The sequence below is a fragment of the Hemiscyllium ocellatum genome, chromosome 4, assembly GCF_020745735.1.
Source record: "Hemiscyllium ocellatum isolate sHemOce1 chromosome 4, sHemOce1.pat.X.cur, whole genome shotgun sequence".
In the NCBI taxonomy this organism is placed as follows: Eukaryota; Metazoa; Chordata; class Chondrichthyes; order Orectolobiformes; family Hemiscylliidae; genus Hemiscyllium; species Hemiscyllium ocellatum.
Window position 1 is genome coordinate 39,965,806 of NC_083404.1, and position 22,369 is coordinate 39,988,174.

General features: G+C 40.6%; 1 protein-coding gene across 2 annotated transcripts in view; it reads right to left on the reverse strand.

Annotated features, from left to right (window-relative positions):
• rspo2 (R-spondin 2) overlaps nt 1–22,369 on the reverse strand; it is a 121,361-nt gene that overhangs the window by 21,884 nt on the left and 77,108 nt on the right. Inside the window, exon 6 of one of the 2 annotated variants that reach the window (XM_060824228.1) lies at nt 13,751–13,796. The exons of the other annotated variant lie outside the window; for it this stretch is intronic. Coding sequence (XP_060680211.1) covers nt 13,751–13,796 — 46 coding nt within the window. The remainder of the gene's footprint in view (nt 1–13,750; nt 13,797–22,369) is intronic. 2 annotated transcript variants of the gene reach the window in all.

Consider the following 22,369-nt stretch of genomic DNA (forward strand, 5'->3'; position numbering starts at 1 on the left):
GATTTCACCATTATTAGGAGAGCAGGGAAAGCCACTAGCAAAGACAGATATTAGTTATATATACAAGATCAGGGATAGAATACAAAAATCAATGGAGGAAGCCAAGATGTGGAAGGTCAGAAAACACAGCAACGGTTCTTGTCCTGAACATGTTCATTCAACAAAAGGTGTTGTCGATGAAAGGAGAGGAAATGACCTTACTTGTGTGAAAGAAAATGCTGTAAAGAAGGATTTCAAAAATGAAATGGGTTGCCACAAGTCACATTTATTGAATTGTTTTACAAAGCAAAATACTTGCCCCAAGAAATTATTAGATGTCAAAACACATGTCTTGTGCACGCTTGCCTTCATTGTTCAGTCCTGAGTATAGGAGTTGGGAAGTCATGCTGAGTTTGTACAAGTGAGGTCTCTTCTGGAATTGTATGCCCAGTTGTCAGACGGATATTAGGTTGGGGGGTGGGGGGGGGGGGGGGGGGGGGAGCGGTGGTGGTGGGGTTCGGAAGAGATTTACCAGGTTGTTGCCATGTGTGGAAGGTTTGTGTTAGAAAGAGAAGCTTAGAGACTTTTCCCCACTGGAGCATAGGAGGTTGAGGGGCAACCTTAAAAGTAGTTTATAAAATAATGAGGGGTATATGGTAGATGTCTTATCCCCAAGGTAGGGCATTTCAAGACTAGGGACACATTTTTAAAGGTGAAAGGAGAGATATTTTTCTTAAAAAAAAGGACACTGGGGCAATTTTTTTTAAAAAACAGAGGGTAGTTCATAAGTGGAATGAACTTCAACAGGAAGTGGGGAATGCTAGTACAATTAAAACATTTAAAAGACATTTGGAGAAGTATATGAATAGGAAAGGTTTGGAGGGATATAGGTCAGGAGCAGGCAGGTGGGACTAGTTTTATTTGAGATCACGGTCGGCAAGGACTGGTTGGACTACAGGGTCCATGTTTTACAACTATGACTATTGTTTGTTTGGATTGCTCAATAATTGAAAGGATCTAGAACATGAAATTGTTTTCTTATAACAAAGAATGTTATAATAAAGTATATTCCCAATATTTTAAAAAGGGGACATCTGTTAATATAGCACGTACTTAAGGAAATAGGTGTTCACCGTTAGTATCTAAATATATAAAAAGGGAGAATAACATATCTGAAAAGGTTAATTAGAAAAATAGATTCTATTAAAATAAATTGAAAATATGAAGGGAGAACGAGGGCCCTCTTGTAGTACAGTGGTAGTGTCTCTACCCCTGATCTGAGAGGCCCAGAATCAAGTGCCACCTTATCCTGAAGTGTGTAATAACATCCAATAGATGATTAGAAAAGTAGGTTTAATAATAAAAAAAAGTAGCCCTTTGAGAGGAAACATGCAGTATCCATCAATGATGCCATTGTCTTGAGAGAGGGGTGAGCACCGTGGGGAATAGAGTGCTTTATTTCCCCTTCCAACTCCATTTTGATTCCTTTCCTTCCCTTTCTCCTGACTTCCCCATCACTTTTAAATGGTTTGGATTGCCCCACAACAGATTGTGTGTGTAAACCTTCAATCGGCTACATTGGTGTTTTTACTGGTGGTGGTTATTGGTTTATAACAAAGAAAAAGCAAAAATAAAACAAGTCGTGATGATCTTGGTGGTGGAAAGGTGGCTCAGTTGTGCAGAAGGGTAATTCAAAGTTAAAAATATGGAGAATAGCTACGACTGGGAGAGAGAACAGTTGCAATGGGAGAGAGTCAATAAGCCCTCTGCAAAATGACTATCTCAGAGTTCCTTTTGATCAGCCTAGTATCTATTAATGTAGCATACATCTGACTCCACACCCAGAGCAATGTGGCTGACTTTTAACTGCCCTCAGAAGGGGATTAACAGCCCATACAGTTCATGGAAATTGGGATAGCAACAAATGCTGGCCTTGGAATTGAAGCCTACATCCCATGCAAGAATATCAAGAAAATCTGACAACTCATTTATGCTGGAAAGGAGAAAAAGGAGAGGATGTAGTTCAGCCTTGGATTTGAAGTACCTGGAAATGAATCCTTATAAAGTACTTTGCAGGAGCGGAAATAAAGCAGATAGTAGCAGGGGATGGACATCAATATTGCCAACTATTTCATCAGGTTGGAAAAGTGATTATCTCCTTAGGCAAAACTTGGAGATTGAGCCAAAAATTCATCAACATCACACCCAATTCTGCTGGTATGAAGGTAGGCAAGAATACCTTACGTCATTAAACTATAGCCTGACTTGAAACAAGTGTTTAAACAATTAAGATCCCAAGAAAAAAGTGAAAATATATGTGTATCAGATGGAGCATGTTCAAGAATCTGGAGTCAGGGAGAAGTCCCTGGTTCAAGTCCCATCCCCTCCCTTCCAGAGGTGTGTAATAACATCACTGAATAGGCTGATTAGGAAGCATCTCAATTTTTAAATGGGATTTGTATTTTGCCAGAGAAAAAAATAATTCTAAGAGGAACTACACAACAAGCTTTTGACAAGTTACAATAGTCAGTCAATAAATTAGTATTAAATAGAATTAGTTTTTCTATGCCCGAAAGCTTGGCTGCAATCATAAATAATCTAGTGCAGAAGGAGGCCATTCCAGCCATTGAGTTTGTGCCAGATTTTTGATACAGCTTTCCAGTGAACCACATTCTGCAACCATGTGTTATTTCCCTTAAAGTACTTAAACGGGAAGGTACAACTGAATTGCTTTCCGTTTGTTAGCCAGATCAGGCACCCACTGGTTCTGGTACCAATTTTCTTAGATCCTCTGGTTGCTGACTCTACTTGAAATTGTATGGTTAATTGACTATCAAAACACTACATGCATTTTTAGACTGCTATTTGCCCCCTCCCCTTGCCCATTTCTGCTCCAAGGAGTATCAGCTTCCAAATACCCTGAAGTTCTCAGATCAGTCTGGTAAATCCCCTTTACACCGCAACCAAAGCTTCAATATTTCTAAAACTGGGACACTCAGATTGGGCTCCACCGACCCAGGTGAGACCTAAGCAACTTATAGAAGGATGTGCAATTCTCAGACATCAATCACTATTCCCTATAAAACTCCAGCCCTTGATGGAGAAGTATAATTGGGAAAAGCTTTCTTTTGACAGTTGGGCATATAGTCTGCGGTCAGACAGTGGGGAGATAGCCCAACAAAAAAAAGGGAGAAGCCTTTGGTGGAATGCAGTAAACCCCAGAACTCTCTCATTCAAGTACACAATCATGGAGGTTTTTTGCATCTTTGGAAGTACCACTTGGCTGCAAACCTCATGTGAAATGAGTTTATGCCATCTCAACCTCATGGCGCGGGGGGGGGGGGGGGGGGGGGGGTGTAGAAGAGAACAAGTGACAGCATACCACCCACCTCCCCCACCTCACATGACATCTGCCACAGCCCTCCTGATCCCCCATCACTCTGTACATCAAGCTTGCTCCAAACCACCACAGAAGGTACAATGGGTGCAGATACAAGCTCATAAAATATAGATTTACTTACTCTCCAGCTAAATAGAAGTGCCCAAAGTGAACACACATCTAAAATAAGGTGGTGGTTACCACAGTCTGTATAGTACTCAGATTTAACCTTTTCCCAAATGAGCCACAGTTTCTGGTTTTTACAGTCTCTTGATATGGTAACTGCCTCAAAACAGCAGGAACAGCAGGCCAGGTTCTCCGTTCTCTGGGAGTTCAATTTATATTTATAAGCTCTTTTAACCAATTAAAAAAAAAGTATTTTTGCTCTCCTGTTTGGAAGCTCTCATTTTATTCAATAAAGATTAATTGAAATATGTTTTGCTAAGCAGCTCTCAAGTCAGAAGTCTTCAACCAGTTGTGCAGGAATTAAAAAACTTCAAACTGCATAAAACAAAACAGTTTGCAGAGTCGATTAAGGCATCAGAGAGTCATTAAGGATGAGAAATTTGTGCTTAAAAGCAAATGTTAATGAATGGATATGTAATTAGAAATGGGAGGATGGCTAATTATCAGTGTATCAACCACGTCAAACTCAACATTGATCTGTCTTGGCTATTATTAGCATAGAGGTTTTGGTTTTTATGTCCACAGGGTCTAAAGAAATTGGTACAAAAAAATCTACAACTTCTGGGTTCAGAATTTTCATTAATCTCTAAAGACTTATCAAGCTGCTCTTCCATTGCACACATTGTAACGAAACAATTGCTTACACACCAAGTCAAGAATTCACAAAAATCAATTGCTTGGAGTTGTTGCAGTGCTTTTGTAGATGGTGTTCACTGCTGCCACTATCCCCAGGGGGAGTGAAGAAATTGTCCAAGCTGATGAAATGGGGTGCTTATTTACTGGATTGCTTTGTTCTGTATGGAGGTGAGCTAGAGTGCTGATAGAGTTGCGCTCATCCAGGAAAAAAAAGGAGTATTCCATCAGTCTCTGGACTTCTGGCTTGTAAATGGTGCACAGGCTTGAGAGGATGAAAGTCCCTTTTACTCGTGCATCTGACATGCCCTTGAGCCCACACAGGTGGTCAAATTCAATATCTGGTTGATACTCATAGTAGCAATTCAGTGATAGCAATGCCATTGAATGTCAAAGGGAGATGGCTCAAATCTCTCGAGATGGTCCTTAGTTGACACTTGCATGGCATGAATGTGGGCACCATAAGGGAAGGTGATGAGTGGGACTGATTTGAAATGAAAGGAGAGATCTGGAGTGAGAGAGAGATGAAAATAAGAACAAACTGTAAAGTCAGCAAATTAAACTCACTACCCTCAGTTCTTTAAATGCAGAGTTCCTCAATGCTTTTTGCAAGCTTATTTCACTAGCTAGCGAGTTTTGAGAAGATTTGTAGCTCAGGTTGAGGTTCTGGATGATTGCTGAAAATGTGTTGCTGGTCAAAGCACAGCAGGTCAAGCAGCATCCAAGGAACAGGAAATTCAACGTTTCGGGCCAGAGCCCTTCATCAGGATGATTTCACTAGTCACGATCTTAGTTGTGTTATGAAGGTGTAGAGGTGTACTGTACCTTTTGAGAGTTTAAAAAGTTACATGACACAGCACCAAGTGTTCTAAACAAGATAACATTTGGTCAAACAACTAGCTAAGAGCTGTGTTGCCTGGATACAAAACAAATTCAGCCAGTTTAAATTTTATCCCAAGATATCAAACTCCAATCAAGACTGACTTTAGTATTTTGACCATATTAAAACAAATGAAATGATTCAATATTTTGGGGTAGAAGTATCCGATATTTTTAACAGTTACCCAGAGCGGCAACGAGCAGCCAAGCACCAAAAACTAGAGAGAGACTGCTTACAGAAACATCTGCTCTCAAAAGGCACCTTTCTCTATCAATGACCTGTGAAACAGAATCCCTAAGAAGAAGAAACAAGACAGAGGAAAATCTACAGAGGACACTCGGCTGAGCTGATTGGTTTTGAAATGTGATTTTTTTTGGTGTCAATCATAATTGAGTTTTTTTTAAAAAATCGGATCAGTATTGTAGAGGGGAAGGTAAGCGATTTGCTTAGGAGAAAGGAGTTGTAAATAGTTGTTAATTGTTCTGTTACTCTTCAGAAGTTGTTAATTTTTACTTTAAATAGTGACTTTGGGATAGTTCTTTGCCTCTCAAATCTTCACAGATTACAGCATGGGGTGAATCTTTCCTGTGCTGCTGGATTAAATTAGTAGAGGGGTTTGCCCTATGTCGTAACAATTGTAACTCCAGCCCCTAATCCTGATTAGGAAAGTGTATTTGGAGGGATGACAGTGTAATGGTAATGTCTCTGGATTTTTAACCCTGTGGGGAATGTAGATTCAAATCTCACCGTAACGGCAGATGGCAAATTCTTGTGGCCCCTTGCCTCTGTGCCAAAAGGTCTGGGCTTATGTCCCACCCCTTCTAGAGGTGGGAGTCATAACATCTCTGAACTGGGCGATTAAAAAATAATTTTGCCAACAGCCATGTTCATAAAGAAACATCGGAGCTCCATTGATCTAAGCAGCTTAACAGACTCTAGCCTGGTTACTAACTGGATGGGAAACCACCTGGGAATTCTAGGTGTTATAGACTAGAGTCATCTTGTAGTGCAGTGGTAATGTCTCTGCCTCTGGACCAGAAGGTCTAGGTTCAAATCCTACCAAAATTAATTACAATTTATTAGCAAAGATGGTTTCAACAAAAGTGGCCATTAAGCTGCTAGGTTTTTTGTTAAAAAAAACAAATTCAACAATTTCAATAATGCCCATTCAGGAATGAAGCCGGTTTTCCTTTTCCCCAGTCTGACATACTTGTAAATCCAGTCTCAGACGGATGCGAGTAACCTGTAACTCCCCAAACTGACCCAGCAAGTCTCCCATTGAGCTGCATTAAATCACTACAATCAGTGATTCAAGGCAGTGCATCACCTTCTCTGGGCAATTGAGCTTGGTAATAAACGCCAACAAAAACACACCTTTTAAAAAAAAAGTGAGATTAGAAAAGTGGAAAGTTAGATGTAAACAAATCAGAGTTGCAACATGTGGATAAACAGACCACCCACTATAACTGGCCTGCATCTGACATTGCTCAATGTCATATGAACCTTCATAGGGATTTATACTCTTATAACTAACCATCCCAAGCATGAGTGAGTTAGGTAGGTTAGTGTGGGGAGGAAAACTGCAGGGTCTGTGGGGTCACAGATTTCACCAGGGCATTTAAAATGGGGGAAAATGTGAAGTTATTATGTCGATTGGAATCCCATATTAAATAGGGGCTTCGAATGGAGACTGGGGAAACTTGTGATGAAGATTTATAGTATGAACCAGAGTTCTAAATTAGAGGAAAATGTGTTTTGGATTTTCAGTACGTGTAGGTGACTTGATTTGTTAAGGGCTAACTTTTTACAAAAAATTAAAAGTCATGTTTTAAAACAGCACCTTCAAGAAATCATGAAACTTATAGATAAGGTACCTAATGAGATATTTACTAGTTTAACTATTTATATTCCAGAGAGATAAAAATAGAGAGAGACCATAAGCAGATCTAATTCAGAAAAGAAAACATTCATAACAGAAGTGCAGTTTAGTTTTGGCAGGCTCCAGGCTGTCTCGAACTAGAAAGTCTTAATCCACTTTAGTAGACCAAATATAAAAGACTGGGACGGTCTTAGTTTTATTTAAAAAAACCTCAGTGAATTAATTTATCTGTGCTTCGGAGGGGCAGAAATGGAATGAATTACATATAATGAACGTGTAAAAAATTGCCAAAAGGAAAATGTTTTAAACTTCCTCAGCGGATTAAGAAATTAAAAAGAGGGAAGGTGTGAGAAAACCTTCACTGAGATTGAGAGTCTGTCAAGGATATTGCTGGGAAACAAAAAAAAAGTGTTGAATTTTCCTTTATGCCTTTTGCAATAAGATTTTTCCAAACATTTACATATTAAACAGATACACGCCCATAGCTTTTGATTTTCTCGGTCATAAACCTGTCCTTCCGTTAAAAGTACATCGGCAGCCTCCTTTCAATATAATACGGGAACCAATCTGCAAAAGCAAGACTTCTGGTCTTTATAGCCAGGTTTGACTCAGATCTGGCTTGTGCAGTATTACAAATCAGTGAGCATAGCCATTCGTAGACAGTCAGACATCGAAAGGTCACAGTGCAAGACTTTGGATCAAAAGCTGGAAAGTGGGGATAAGCTGGATGACAACTTAAGTTTGAAGGCCCCCCCCCCCAGAGGTTGCTTGGTTTGTAGGACTGCTGCCACAAACCCCTTTAAGCAGAGTTCATAAATCCAATCTATTGGGAACAGGCCAGAAAGGGATGCCAAAAGTACAGAAGTGGCAACTTGATGGTTTCAATAGCCTGTTCTGGCTCTGGAGCAATTTACAATTTTTGTACATTAGTGACAGCTTAAGGACAAATAAATGGTGAAGTTTCAGTGTAACACGTTTATAGCCCACAGTAAAACAGAGAAGTCACAAGTTTGAGTGTGACAGGCAATATGAACAAATTCAAGATTGTGGTGCTGGAAGAGCACAGCAGGTCAGGCAGCATCTGAGGAGCAGGAAAATCAATGGTTCCTGATGAAGGGCTTTTGCCCAAAACAAATCAGGCAATATGGACAGTGTTTTAAAATGTTTTCTCCATCTTTTAAGCTCTGGCTTCTAGTTCTTTCAGTTGAACCAATTTTGCTTATATTGACATGTGGATTCAGAGCAATGAGCACAAACCAGTTATCAGATTTCAATTAAAGGTAGAATGATAGAGTAGGTACTGACTATAGCATTCAATCTTATAATGGACAATGAAACCCTGACAACTAACCATAGAGATCTACTGATCTAGAAAGGTGGACTCCAGAATGGATGAATTAATTCAGTTTACAATCGTCATGCAAGTTCCTCCTCTTACGTTTGCATGAAACCAATATTGGCAATTGAATCTGGAAAGACGTTGGCTAGTGTGCGTGCAATTTGAAGCCCATTTTTCTTGTTTTAATGTCACACTTTTGAAAACTTGCTTTCCATGAATTTCCTACAGTTGTGGCTTCCATATTCTCACCACCAGCTCTCCCCAATCCCATAACATGGTCATGTTTACAGCATTTGATTAGATTCCCTACAGTGTGGAAACAGGCCCTTCAGCCCAACCAGTCCACGCTGACCCTCTGAAGAGCAACTCACCCAGACCCATTTCCCTCTGACTAATGCATCTAGCACTATGGGTAATTTAGCATGGCCAATTCACCTGACCTGCACATCTTTGGACTGAGAGAGGAAACCAGAGCACCCAGAGGAAACCCACACAGACAATGTGCAAACTCCACACAGACAGTCGCCCCGAGGCTGGAATTGAACCTGGGACCCTGGTGCTGTAAGGCAACAGTGCTAACCTCTGAGCCACTGTGCCTTTAAATGCAAACGCTCAACAGAGAAAGCTCCAACAACTCAAATCAAATTTTGGACTGAAAAACAAAAAAAAAATCACCTGCAGTTTTCACCTCATCACTGAATACAGTTTGTATGCAATAAGTAGAAAGGTATGTTGTCATGAAAAACGACATCTTGTTGAACATACATGATGAAATAGATTTCCTTGAAAGTTAAGAACAAAACAGTACTGGAGAGAAGAATGTAATGTTTTTGAGACATCACAGAAGTAACTGAGCAGAAATTAAGCATGAGCAAAGGAAGTGGTTTTGCTGTTGCGAAAGAATGACCCACCACAACCCAGTTAAATGCCTCACTATCCTAAACGGAGGCAAAGTGAGATTCTTGCTGGATCTTTAGCGAGCAGACAAGACCCCAACTGAACATTCTTTCTGGTTGTAATCTCACTATCTGGTATGAGAAATATGGAGATATTAAACCTGTAAACTTCAGAAAAGCTATGCCTTCTTGCTGCAAGTTCAATAATTAAGTTGAGAAGAAATGAGACTTAACCAGGCCAGTGTTCCAAACCATCCCTGATAACTCACAGGAGCCATGATCTCCATTTTCCTACATTTGTCTACCCTCTGGGGCTGCTATTGCAAATGGAACTGGGTCAACCTATCCCAGATTCAACCTACAGTGTCTTCTGGCTTCTGAATGTAGATCAAAGCTCCAGAGATCGAACTACAGAATAATGCACAACAATGTTGTGATAGTGTGAATCCAGGTCTACCAATTTCATTGGACTGCCATTAACAATAAAAATGTAAAAAAAAAATTGAACCATAAGCATTGCCCAGCATTATTTTGAAGCGATCTCTAGTTATAAAGAGCTGCTTGGAATTAACAGTACTGAAATGTTTGAACAAGCAATATGTGAAGGGTTTTGGCCAGAGTCAACCGTGTGAACACAACAGGTCTGTACCAAGCAGCTCTCCCTACATTCCAACAATATTAATTACCATTACTGCCTGTGGGGAGACCACAGACATGTGGGCTAACCTTGAGCAATGGAAGTTCTGAGAAGTATGGCCTAAATTATATGGATACACAAATAAAACACATGGTAAGTCTCCTGCTTAAAAGGCTCGTTGAAGTACTAAAGCAATTGAGGAAAAAAAAAGGTTTAACTGCATGTTAGAAAATGCAAATGGCTAGTGCTTAACCTCAGTTAGGCTCTCATTATTTTATCTTGCTCCTTCATCTGCTCTCTTATGCAGTTAAGATGTGGAAGATTCAGTCAAATCTTTGTAAAGTTGAAACATATGGGCCATAGTTACCAAAACAGTTGAGAGAACCCCTCTTAGGGCAGCACGGTGGCACTGTGGTTCGCACTGCTACCTCACAGCAATTCCCACCTCGGGCAACTGTCTGTGCGGAGTTTGCACATTCTCCCAGTGTCTGCGTGGGTTTGCTCCGGTTTTCTCCCACAGTCAAAAGATGTGGGGATCAGGTGAATTGGGCATGCTAAAATTGCCCGTAGTGTTAGGTGTAGGGGAATGGGTCTGGGTGGGTTGCTCTTCAGAGGATTGGTTTGGACTTGTTGGACCAAAGGGCCTGTTTCCACACTGAGTAAGTGGTCTAATCTTCTCATTGTCTGAACACATTTTCATTCTTTTCATCTTTCATTTTCAGGCTTAAATTTGTATCACAAAGACTTAGGTGGGAGATCACAAAAATCCCTCTGCGATCCTATTCTAGAATTATAAACCGAAAGCTTTAGACTTGCAAATTCATCAGTTTAGAGGACCTAATAAATAGGATTCTGAATCATAGAAACTCTACAGTGTAGACGCAGGCCATTCGGCCCATTGAGTCTGCACCAACCTTCCAAAAAGTATCCCATCTGGACCCACACCCCTCCCCTGCATTTCCCAAGACTAATCCACCTAGTCTGCGCATCCCTGGACTCTAGCATTTAGCATAGCCAATCCACCTAACCTGCACATCTTTGGAATATGGGAAGAAACTAGAGAACCCAGAGGAAGCCCACACAGACACAGGACAGATGTACAAACTCTACACAGACAGACAGTCACCCTAGGGGGAAATATTTAAAGAGTATTGTTGTGCTTAAACAATTCATGCAAAAAAAATCTAATAATTTGGGTTCAGTACACATTGATTTGCAGAAGATGAGGATTGCAACACATTAGAGCTACTGCAAACCACAATTAAAGATAATCCCGCGACACTGAACGCTCAAACCGTGTAAAACACAAGAATTGTTGCATTCCCTTTAACTTGTGGGAAGAAGAAAAAAAATCTAGTACAAGCCAAAAGATTTTCAGAAAGGTGATTTGTATTGTAAGGGTATAGAAATAATCTCCAGCAAATGTCAGTACGTTGACATCACTGTTCCTGCTTAGAAAGTTACTATCTTTTTGGAAAGTGACCTGGCATGAAAGATATATGGGCAAGGTGAAGTCTGCTCAGGTGAATTTTCATTCTACCTTTGCCAATGCGATGCAAAATACTTTCCATACAATAATGGCCCAGTTTGAAGCAGCAATTGATCCTTACTGAAAGGAGTAGCAAATCAGAGAAAAATTAAATATTCAAAATTATTTCTCAAAAAAATAAACATGCATTTGATTATGAATAAACTTGGATGAAAGGAGATTAAAAAAGAAATCAAAGGAATAATTAATTGCATTCTCCAGCATCGTTCAACACCTCCGGTTGTCCCAAAATATATAGATAAGCTGCAGAGCTGGGCTGAGAGGTGGCAAATGGAGTTTAATGCGGACAAGTGCGAGGTGATTCACTTTGGCTGGAGTAACCAGAATGCAAAGTACTGGGCTAATGGTAAGATTCTTGGTAGTGTAGATGAGCAGAGAGATCTGTGTGTCCAGGTACACAGATCCTTGGAAGTTGCCACCCAAGTTGACAGGATTAAGAAGGCATACAGTGTTTTAGCTTTTATTAATAGAGCGATCGAATTCCGGAACCATGAGGTTACGCTACAGCTGTAGCGAACTCTAGTGCGGCTGCACTTGGAGTATTGTGTAGAGTTCTGGTCACCGCATTATAAGGAGGATGTGGAACCTTTGGAAAGGATGCAGAGGAGATTTACTAGGATGTTGCCTGGTATGGAGGGAAGGTCTTACGAGGAAAGGCTGAGGGACTGGAGGCAGTTTTCGTGAGAGAGAGAAGGTTGAGAGGTGACTTAATAGAGACATATAAGATAATCAGAGGGTTAGATAGGGTGGACAGGGAGAGCCTTTTTCCATGAATGGTGACGGTGAGCACGAGGGGGCATAGCTTTAAATTGAGGGGTGATAGATATAGGACAGATGTCAGAGGTAATTTCTTTATTCAGAGAGTAGTAAGGCTATGGAATGCTTTGCCTGCAACGGTAGTAGATTCGCCAACTTTAAGTACATTTAAGTCGTCATTGGACAAGCATATGGACGTACATGGAATAGTGTAGGTTAGATGGACTTCAGATTAATATGACAGGTCGGTACAACATCGAGGGCTGAAAGGTCTGTACTGCGCCGTAATGTTCTATCTCCAATAAAATGTTTACAGACAGTTAAATACCTATAAAGCATAGTTTCTATGCCAGATAGAAAATGCAGTGTTCAATTTATACACAGCATGATCCCATATCAGCAGTCAAGCAATAATTGACATCTGTAAACTGGTATTCATTTTCCAGGAGTAAAACATTGCCCAGGTTACTGGTTTGAACTCCCCATCCAGTGTTGAGATCCTTTACACTCACTGGAGATAAACAGATGGGGAAACAGCTTTATATCATTCAAAAATAGGTACTCCCTCAGTATAGCAAGTTCTTACTTAAAGTTGTGTACGTTCCTGAAAGTCACAACTTTAAGTGAAACATCAATTCACAAAAGAACCAATGATAAAAGTTGAATTAAGTTGTATATGACTTTTTTTTTACATAGATCAAGACTAATATTGAAATGTTATGCCTTCTAGGCTGAAAATTTAATGTCAAATTCTTAGAGGTAAATGAAATTACTTGTAAAATGTCTAAGACAAACTATGTAAGTTGCTACTTACAGTATCTTTATCTTGCCAACAATCTGGTTCACTTATCCTGCTAGTCACTGCAGACCCTCCCCACTGAGTTGCATTTACTTCCCCATTCCCCAAGCCACCCTCATGTGCTTCCTTCTCCTGGACTGGTGTTCCTGTTCAAGATTCAGCTTCAATCTGAAGCTGCAAGTCCAATTGTTTCATTATTGCATAGATGCTATAACTTTAAAAACAAATAAAATGATTTGTGAAAAGTGTATGAAAAAAACTCTCCCCTTTACTGCCCATATAGTCCGTTAAGCAGCCAGTCAGCGACGTACCTAATGCAACACAAGGAGGCATAGAGTCCAGCCAATATGCAACCCTGAGATGGCATATTAGTGTATATCATTAGCGTTAATAAACTTCCAAATATCAGTCTCAGTAAGAACCAGACACAGATATATGTTACATAAGCAAAATGTAGAAAACCACATCTGATCATTGCAGCAGCAAATGAGCACTAGATTCTGGTAAAAGGAAATGGTTGCAAAAAGCTAGTCACAATAAGTTGGTACCAAAGATTGAAGAGGCGACAGCAACATTAGCAGTTAAGAAAAGTCCTTAGCTTAATTGCCAGTCAGCAATTCGAGTTCAGAGCTGACATGCGCATCAATTAAAACAATGTTGCAACCTGAAGTACAGTAACCACAAGGAAGAAGCAATTGTTAGTGCACCTTCTCAAGAAAAAGACGTGGCCAATTCAACATTGACAGCTTACAAGAGACCGGAGGACAGTCATCCTGGAATAAAGAACAGCTCAAAAAGCAAGAAAAATAAAACGTTTGTATAACTTTTACCCCCCTACCTTTCCACAGTTGATAGCAGATTCTGCCATTTTTTCCCTTTGGATACTGGGCAAAAGGAGAAAAAAAGGCAGGTGTGACATTACTCCAATACTTCTTTGGCACGAGCATCACATACAGGCACTGCTCAGTCATTGCTTTTAAAAACAAAAATAAAGCAGCAACCTCAAACAACAACACGAAAAAGGCAAGAAGACAGAAGTCACCAAAATAAGAAAAGCATTCTGCTGATTCTTGGTATACTAGCAATTTCTAAAAACAGCACAAAAATGAGCAGCAAGGATGGATTGTCACTCAAGCTCAATTATTCAAACAAACACTGACTTCACTTTAAAGACCAACAGATGAACAACACAGAAATATAGGACATCAAAACTCTTATTGCTTTGGGAAACTAAAGATTAGGAAGAATCAAATTCTCAAACATTTCAAGTGATGCCAGCAGATACCCTGACAAAATTCTTCCATTTTATAGAAGAGCAGCTTAAAGTCCAAATCAACTTTAGGATACAGAGGCTTGAGTTCATGTCACATCACCAACAACCAAGGGAAAATATAATTCCTGATGAAGGATTTAAGCCCAAACCGTCGACTCTCCTGCTCCTCAGATGCAGCCTAGCCTGCTGTGTTTTTCCAACGTCACACTTTTCACCTCCGATAGTGAGCATTTTCAGTCCTTACTTTCTCCATGGGAAAAATCTCTACCAACACAAACCAATAGATACCTGCCTCAAAAATGTACAAACACGATTTCACCAACTTCACCTTTTCTAAAAAGAGTTCTGGAACTCATCTTTGCTTGTATATTAATCAACTCTTCATGAAGTGCACTTCTGGACAATATTAAGGAGCATGTAATTGATGCACTGCTAGGTGTAGGGCACAGGTTTGAGGCAATTGTAGCAGGGTTGCAGCATCTACAGCAGTTCCAATCTGTAGCACTATAGCAGTTGTCAACAGGGCCAGTAAAACATTCAAATCTTGTAGAAAATGTATATTATATCATCTGATAAAACAACATGCAGCATTGTGTGAAACGGGAGCTATGGTCTGTAGAGGACACTCGGCTAAGATATGCAAAATGTCCGAGTGCTTGGAAACATTCAAGGAACGACACAATGTGAGGAGGAGACAACCAGGAAGTATGCCAAAGCCATTTCCAAACTTTCATCTCTAATATGCAATCATAGTAACAAAGTCTAAGAGATAACCTCAGCTCCATAGATTATAGACACCAGCTTACAGATAGTACAAATGGGCAACGTGATATATCACTTAACACCAAATGACATGAAGTCTCTAACCTCAATCCAAGTGATATCCCTAAAAAGGATGAACAACATGCACCAAATTCCAAGGTGGACATGGATTCAAGCGTAACGATCATCCAAATTTGCATCTTACAAAGAGGTATATATTCAGGAAAAATGAATGCGGTCACTCGTCACAATGTGGTGCAGTCCACACAATGTAAGCCAAGTGCTTACAAAGTTACCTCATACAATTTGTGGGCGGCACGGTGGCACAGTGGTTAGCACTGCTGCCTCACAGCGCCTGAGACCCGGGTTCAATTCCCGACTCAGGCGACTGACTGTGTGGAGTTTGCACGTTCTCCCCGTGTCAGCGTGGGTTTCCTCCGGGTGCTCCGGTTTCCTCCCACAGTCCAAAGATGTGCGGGTCAGGTGAATTGGCCATGCTAAATTGCCCATAGTGTTAGGTAAGGGGTAAATGTAGAGGTATGGGTGGGTTTCGCTTCGGCGGGTCGGTGTGGACTTGTTGGGCCGAAGGGCCTGTTTCCACACTGTAAATCTAATCTAATCTCAAAAACTATCCATCTTAAAATGCCAATATGGCTCCCTCATGATAGACATGTGAAATCCCCTACATAGTTGATGTAACAGGATCTTGATTCATTTATTTATCAAATAAAACAAGACAAAAGACCTGAAGATGCTGGAGATAAGAAACAAACAATAACAAACTGCTGGAGAAACTATAAGGGTCAATGGACTTGAAACATTTACACTTTTTACTTTTCACAGATGCTAACAGACCAGCTGAGTTTCTTTACTGTACCAATGTGCAGACATGCACATACTCTGACAAATATGTTCCTTATTTTTCAAAATGGAAAATAAAAAGAGGATGTTGTATTATTGCACGGATTTTGAAGCCTCTATACCATAGAGAGTTAGATGACATCATGATATGTGGCACTCCAGTGCGAGTGGTCTCGATTTTAATCCCTATAGTCAGTTGGTCAATTAAGCAAGTAGCTAAGCTGAAAGTCAGCCAGATAACGATATATCAAATAATATGTGATTTTCTACATATTATCCAGATAACATATACCACAGAGAGGCAGGTTGTTTGGACATATCTTGCATTGTAATAATAGGATTACAATATCAAAGATTTACACACACAACCAATGTGGATTCTGTGTTTACTGATGTTGTTGTACATTATATACACACAGCTGACTGACTACACTAACTATTACACAAAGACGGAGTGAAAGTGAGGCGGTATAATGCCATGTCATGTAACTGTCCAGACCTGTCCAAAATTGAATCTCTGCTATATAGAACTCTGGTAGCATAAGTAGACATAGAACCCTAACTATGAGCAAGTTTGAAATGCCACATTTATGTACACCTTCACCTTGTTAATAAGCTTCCAAATAAAAGAAAAAAAAATCGGTCTCAACAATAACAGAGTCTTGGTATACGTTACATTGGTTAATGATAGAAAAACCTCTCATCTTCAGTACTGAAGAGTCACTAGATCTGAAGTGCTGACTCTACTTTCTTTCCTTAGATGCTGCCAGACCTGCTGAGTTTCTCCAGCAATTGGTTTTTCTTACATTAAAGTAAACTGATGATGCCTAAGATTACAGGACCCATTTAGACATGAACGTTAAAACGAGACACCATTTAAACAGGCATTTAAAAGAGAGACCTTACTGTACCCCAGCAGAAGTCTAGCTTTCATGGAAAGTAGATGGCATAAAGCCACACCTTCTGATTTATAACTGAGTGCTGACAAGTGAGCCACAGCTGGCAACATATCCCCCACTCTACCATTCTTTTTGAATGTTTCTAGCAACCACAATTAAGCCAGATGTTTTTGAAACAAATATGTGCATTATGTTTCTATAGTAAAGAAATCCCCAATAAAAGTACCCCACTCACAGGAATCAGGCCTTATCATAGTGAAGCCTGTGCAGACTCAGTGAGAGTCCCAAGCCGATCCCCAAATACATATCATTCACAAATACCTCCCACAGCTATAACATTCAAAGATACACGTATGTAACCCAAGCTTAGCCCAACAGTTCTGCTTAAATACTGCATTATACAGTTCTAAACTAGTCTGAAAATCATATCTGGCATGACAGTCAAGATAACCAGCTAAGTTTTCAGTTGCAACACACAGTTACCAAAACCATTACGTCAAATTAACGACATATTTAACTCAATATGGCTTCACTTCGATCTAGTTGCATTGTGGCATTGTCTTGGCCACATGTCACTGTTCCTAGGGAGAGTAATCAAATTAAAATTTGTTTATCAGATTACAGGAATACTGCAGCAGAATTGGTCGCTGAGCATTTAAATTTCATTTCTATAGAGTCATTGATCAGATAAAAATCTGAATGGAAAAAACTCAAAAAAAAAACTGGTCTGCTGACTGCATCACAGTCACTCAATTTTCCTCTTCACCAATACCACCCCACCCTCATGCAAGATTCACACAGCTAGTAAACACAGGAGCAATATCAATACATAGCAATGAAACCATGGCACTCAAACATTTCCAAGACAGAAACAGTGGTTTATCCATCCTGCACCAAGCACTGAAAAACAAGAGAGTTTCTTTTTGAGACAGCACAATTTCCAGAGGGGCCAGTGAAGGATATAATTCAAAACAAAGTATTAACTAACACTTGCTCATGAGATTTTGTGGCATAATATACTTAATGTATATTTAATGTGAATTATGCAATTTGATGGCATGACTAATTAAACTTACAAGTCTATTTGGCCTGTATTTGTAAGAGATGGCCATCTAACAAGGATATTTATATCCACAGACTGGTCCCAGCTGCTGAAAGTGCCCCTGCTCCTGGACAATTACTTTATGAAAAATTCATTCATGGGATGTGGGAAGCATAGGCTCAGCCAGCATTTAGTGTCCATCCCTTGCTGCCTCTGAAAGCTTTCTTGAAACACCATAGTTCATTTGGTGTAGATAGACCCACAATGCTTTGACTCTGTGACACTGAAGTAACGGCAAAATATTCATAAATCTGAATGGCAAGTAGCTTGGACGGAACTTGCAGATGGTGGTATTTCCATGTACCTGCTGCACTTGCCCTTGCAGTGGCCAGGAGTTTGGAAGTTGCAGTTTAAAGGGGCCTTGGTGAATTTTTTTTCTTTTTTCCCATGGGATGAGGATGTTGCTGGCAAGGCCAGCATTTATTGCCTCTCCCCAAATTGTCCAAAGGGCTATTAAGAGTTAAACACATGGCTGTGGGTCTGGAGTCACATGTTGGCCAGACCAGGTAAGGATGGCAGTTTCCTTCCCTGAAGACATTACTGAACCAGATGGGCCTTTCCAACAATGGAATTATGGTCATTAGACTCTTCATGCCAGATTTTTTGCTGAATTCAAATTCCACCATCTGCCATAGCAGGGTTCGAACCCGGGTCCTCAGAACATGACCTGGGTCTCTGGATTAACAGTCCAGTGATAATACCACTATGCCATTGCCTCTCCTGCAGTACTATTAAGCAAAATAACAACTTCACTATCAAACGTTAAAGTTTTAAATAACGGTATGGTAACTCTAGTCAATGCATTGCCCAGAAATATCAATGAACCAGAGAATGACTGTCACCTGTTATGTTGCATTGAAACAAATGCAATGTGTACCTATTCTGTCTACATTAACACACACAGCTTTGAAATTCCAAGCCCAACCTGTCCAAGCTTTCCTCTTATGACAACCCACCCAAAAGTACTACTAATCTAGTGAACTTCACTGAACCATCTCCAATGCATTTACATCCTTCCTTAAACAAAGAGACCAAAATGACAGAGTACCAAGATGTGGTCTCACCAACCTTGTATAACTCAAACAGGACTTCATCTTTATTTTCAATTCTGAACAGAACTAGGGGACATAGTCTTAAATCTTCTTTCGAGACTGAGTTGAGGAGGAACTTCTTCACCCAAAGGGTTGTGAATCGGTGAAATTCCCTGCCCAGTGAAGCAGTTGAGGCTAACTCATTGAATGTTTTTAAGGCAACGATAGATAGATTTTTTGAGAAGTAATGAAATTAAGGGTTATGGTGAGTGGGGTGATGGTTATGGTAAGTGGAGCTGAATTCACAGCAAGGTCAGCCACAATCTTATTGAATGGCAGAGCAGGCTCAATGGACCAGATGGCCTGTACAGGCAGATGTTTGCAGGTAAAGGGATGGCTGGAAAATGGGAAGCCTTCAGAAATGGGATAACAAGAATCCAGAGAAAGTATATTCCTGTTAGGAATAAAGGGAAGGCTGGTAGGTATAGGGAATGCTGGATGACTAAAGAAATTGAGGGTTTGGTTAAGGAAAAGGAGGAAGCATATCAGATACAGGAAGGATAGATCTGAGTGAATCCTTAGAAGAGTACAAAGGAAGTAGGAGTATACTTAAGAGGGAATCAGGAGGGCAAAACGGGGGCATGAGATAGCTTTGGCAAATAGAATTAAGGAGAATCCAAAAAGAGGTTTGACAAATATATTAAGGACAAAAGGGTAACTAGGGAGAGAATAGGGCCCCTCAAAGATCAGCAAGGAGGCCTTTGTGTGGAACCACAGAAAATGGGGGAGATACTAAATGAATATTTTGCATCAGTATTTACTGTCAAAAAGGATATGGAAGATATAGACTTAGGGAAATAGATGGTGACATCTTGCAAAATGTCCAGATTACAGAGGAGGAAGTGCTGGAGGTCTTGAAACGGTTACAGGTGGATAAATCTCCAGGACTTGATCAGGTGTACCCGAGCACTCTGTGGGAAGCTAGAGAAGTAATTGCTGGGCCTCTTGCTGAGATATTTGTATCATCTATAGTCACAGGTGAGGTGCCAGAAGGCTGGAGGTTGCCAAACATGGTGCCACTGTTTAAGAAGGGCGGTAAAGACAAGCCAGGGAACTATAGACCGGTGAGCCTGACCTCGGTGGTGGCAAGTTGTTGGAGGGAATGCTGAGGGACAGGATGTACATGTATTTGGAAAGACAACGACTGATTCGGGATAGTCAACATGGCTTTAAGCATGGGAAATCATGTCTCACAAATTTGATTGAGTTTTTTGAAGAAGTAAAAAAGATTGAGGGCAAAGCAGTAGATATGATCTATATGGACTTCAGTAAGGTGTTCGACAAGGTTCCCCATGGCAGATTGATTAGCAAGGTTAGATCTCATGGAATACGGGAGAACTAGCCATTTGGATACAGAACTGGCTCAAAGGTAGAAGACAGAGGGTGGTGGTGGTGGAGGGTTATTTTTCAGACTGGAGGTCTGTGACCAGTGGAGTGCCACAAAGATCGGTGCTGGGTCCTCTACTTTTTGTCATTTACATAAATGATTTGGATGCGAGCATAAGAGGTACAGTTAGTAAGTTTCCAGATGACACCAAAATTGGAGGTGCAGTGGACAGCGTAGAGGGTGGCCTCTGATTACAACAGGACCTTGATCAGATGGGCCAGTGGGCTGAGAAGTGGCAAATGGAGTTTAATTCAGATAAGTGAGAGGTGCTGCATTTTGGTAAAGCAAATCTTAGCAGGACTGATACACCTTAATGGTAAGGTCCTAAGAAATGTTGCTGAACAAAGAGACCTTGGAGTACAGGTTCATAGCTCCTTGAAAGTGGAGTCACATGTAGATAGGATAATGAAGGCGGCATTTGGTATGCTTTCCTTTATTGGTCAGAGTATTAAGTACAGAAGTTGGGAGGTCATGTTGTGGCTGTACAGGACATTGATTAGGCCATTGTTGGGAATATTGCATGCAATTCTGGTCTCCTTCCTATTGGAAAGATGTTGTGAAACTTGAAAAGGTTCAGAAAAGATTTACAAGGATGTTACCAGGGTTGGAGGATCTGAGCTACAGGGAGAGGCTGAACAGGCTGGGGCTGTTTTCCCTGGAGTGTCAGAGGCTGAGGGGTGACCTTAGAGGTTCACAAAATTATGAGGGGCAGGAGTAGGATTAATAGACAAAGTCTTTTTCCTGGGTTGGGGAGTCCAGAACTAGACGGCATAGGTTTAGGGTGAGAGAGGGGAAAGATATAATAGAGACCTCGGGGCAACCTTTTCACGCAGAGGGTGGTACGTGTGTGGAATGGGCTGCCAGAGGATGTGGTGGAGGCTGGTACAATTGCAACATTTAAGAGGCATTTGGATGGGTATATGAATAGGATGGGTTTAGAGGGATATGGGCCGGGTGCTGGCAGGTGGGACTAGATTGGGTTGGGATATCTGGTCAGCATGGACAAGTTGGACCGAAGGGTCTGTTTCCATGCTGTACATCTCGATGACTTTATGCTCTCTATCCACCCATATCATCTTCTCATCCCAGTCGTTTGAGTGCTTCTCTTAGCTCTCTAGGGGTAGAGGCCTGTATTCCAGGCTTTATAATTATTTTCTGTACATTATTGCATTTTAATGATCTGTGTACCTGGACCTTCTTTATTCTTTGGTGGTACAAGTTACTGTTTGCAAGGCCAACATTTGTGGCCCATCACTAATTGATTTTGAACAGACTGACCAGCTAGGACCATTTCAGAGGTTAGTTAAGAATCATCCACATTGAGGGTTTGCAGTCACAAGTAGACATTTCCACGTGATGAAAAGTGAGGAATAATGGGGTAACATGACAAGATGATAAAGTACCCTGTCCAATTAGAGTCACTGCATCACAGCATAGAAACAGATCCTTTGGTCCAATTCATCCATGCTAACCAGATATCCCAACCCAATCTAGTCCCATTTGCCAGCATTTAGCTCATATCCCTTTAAACCCTTCCCATTCACATATCCATCCAGATGCCTTATAAAAATGTTGTAATTGTACCAGCCTCCTCCACTTCCTCTGGCAGCACATTCTATACGCGCACCATCCTCTGCGTGAAAAGTTTGCCCCTTAGGTCCCTTTTAAATCTTTCCCCTCTCACTCTAAACCTATGCTCTCTAGTTCTGGACTCCCCCACCCCAGGGAATTCTTGAGTCCAAAAGTTAATCATGTCACATTTATTTATGTTGAAATTGATCTATGACAGTTTTGCCTATTCACATAATTTATTACATGTATACCCAGCTCAAATATCACAACTACCTGAGGTTTTTTTTTTGAAAAAGAATGAAAACCCCCAGACCATTGGCAGTGAAAAACAGGCACTTGTTTTAACTACACAAAAATGACGACAAATTATTTCAAATTATTTCCAAATGGTGCAAGGCATGATGTGATCAAGAGGAGTGCCATACATTCCCCACTGGACATATTACAGTGTGGGAGGAAGGAAAGGAATGGAAATGGATCTGTGCAAAGGGAGAGAGCAAAAGTATGCTG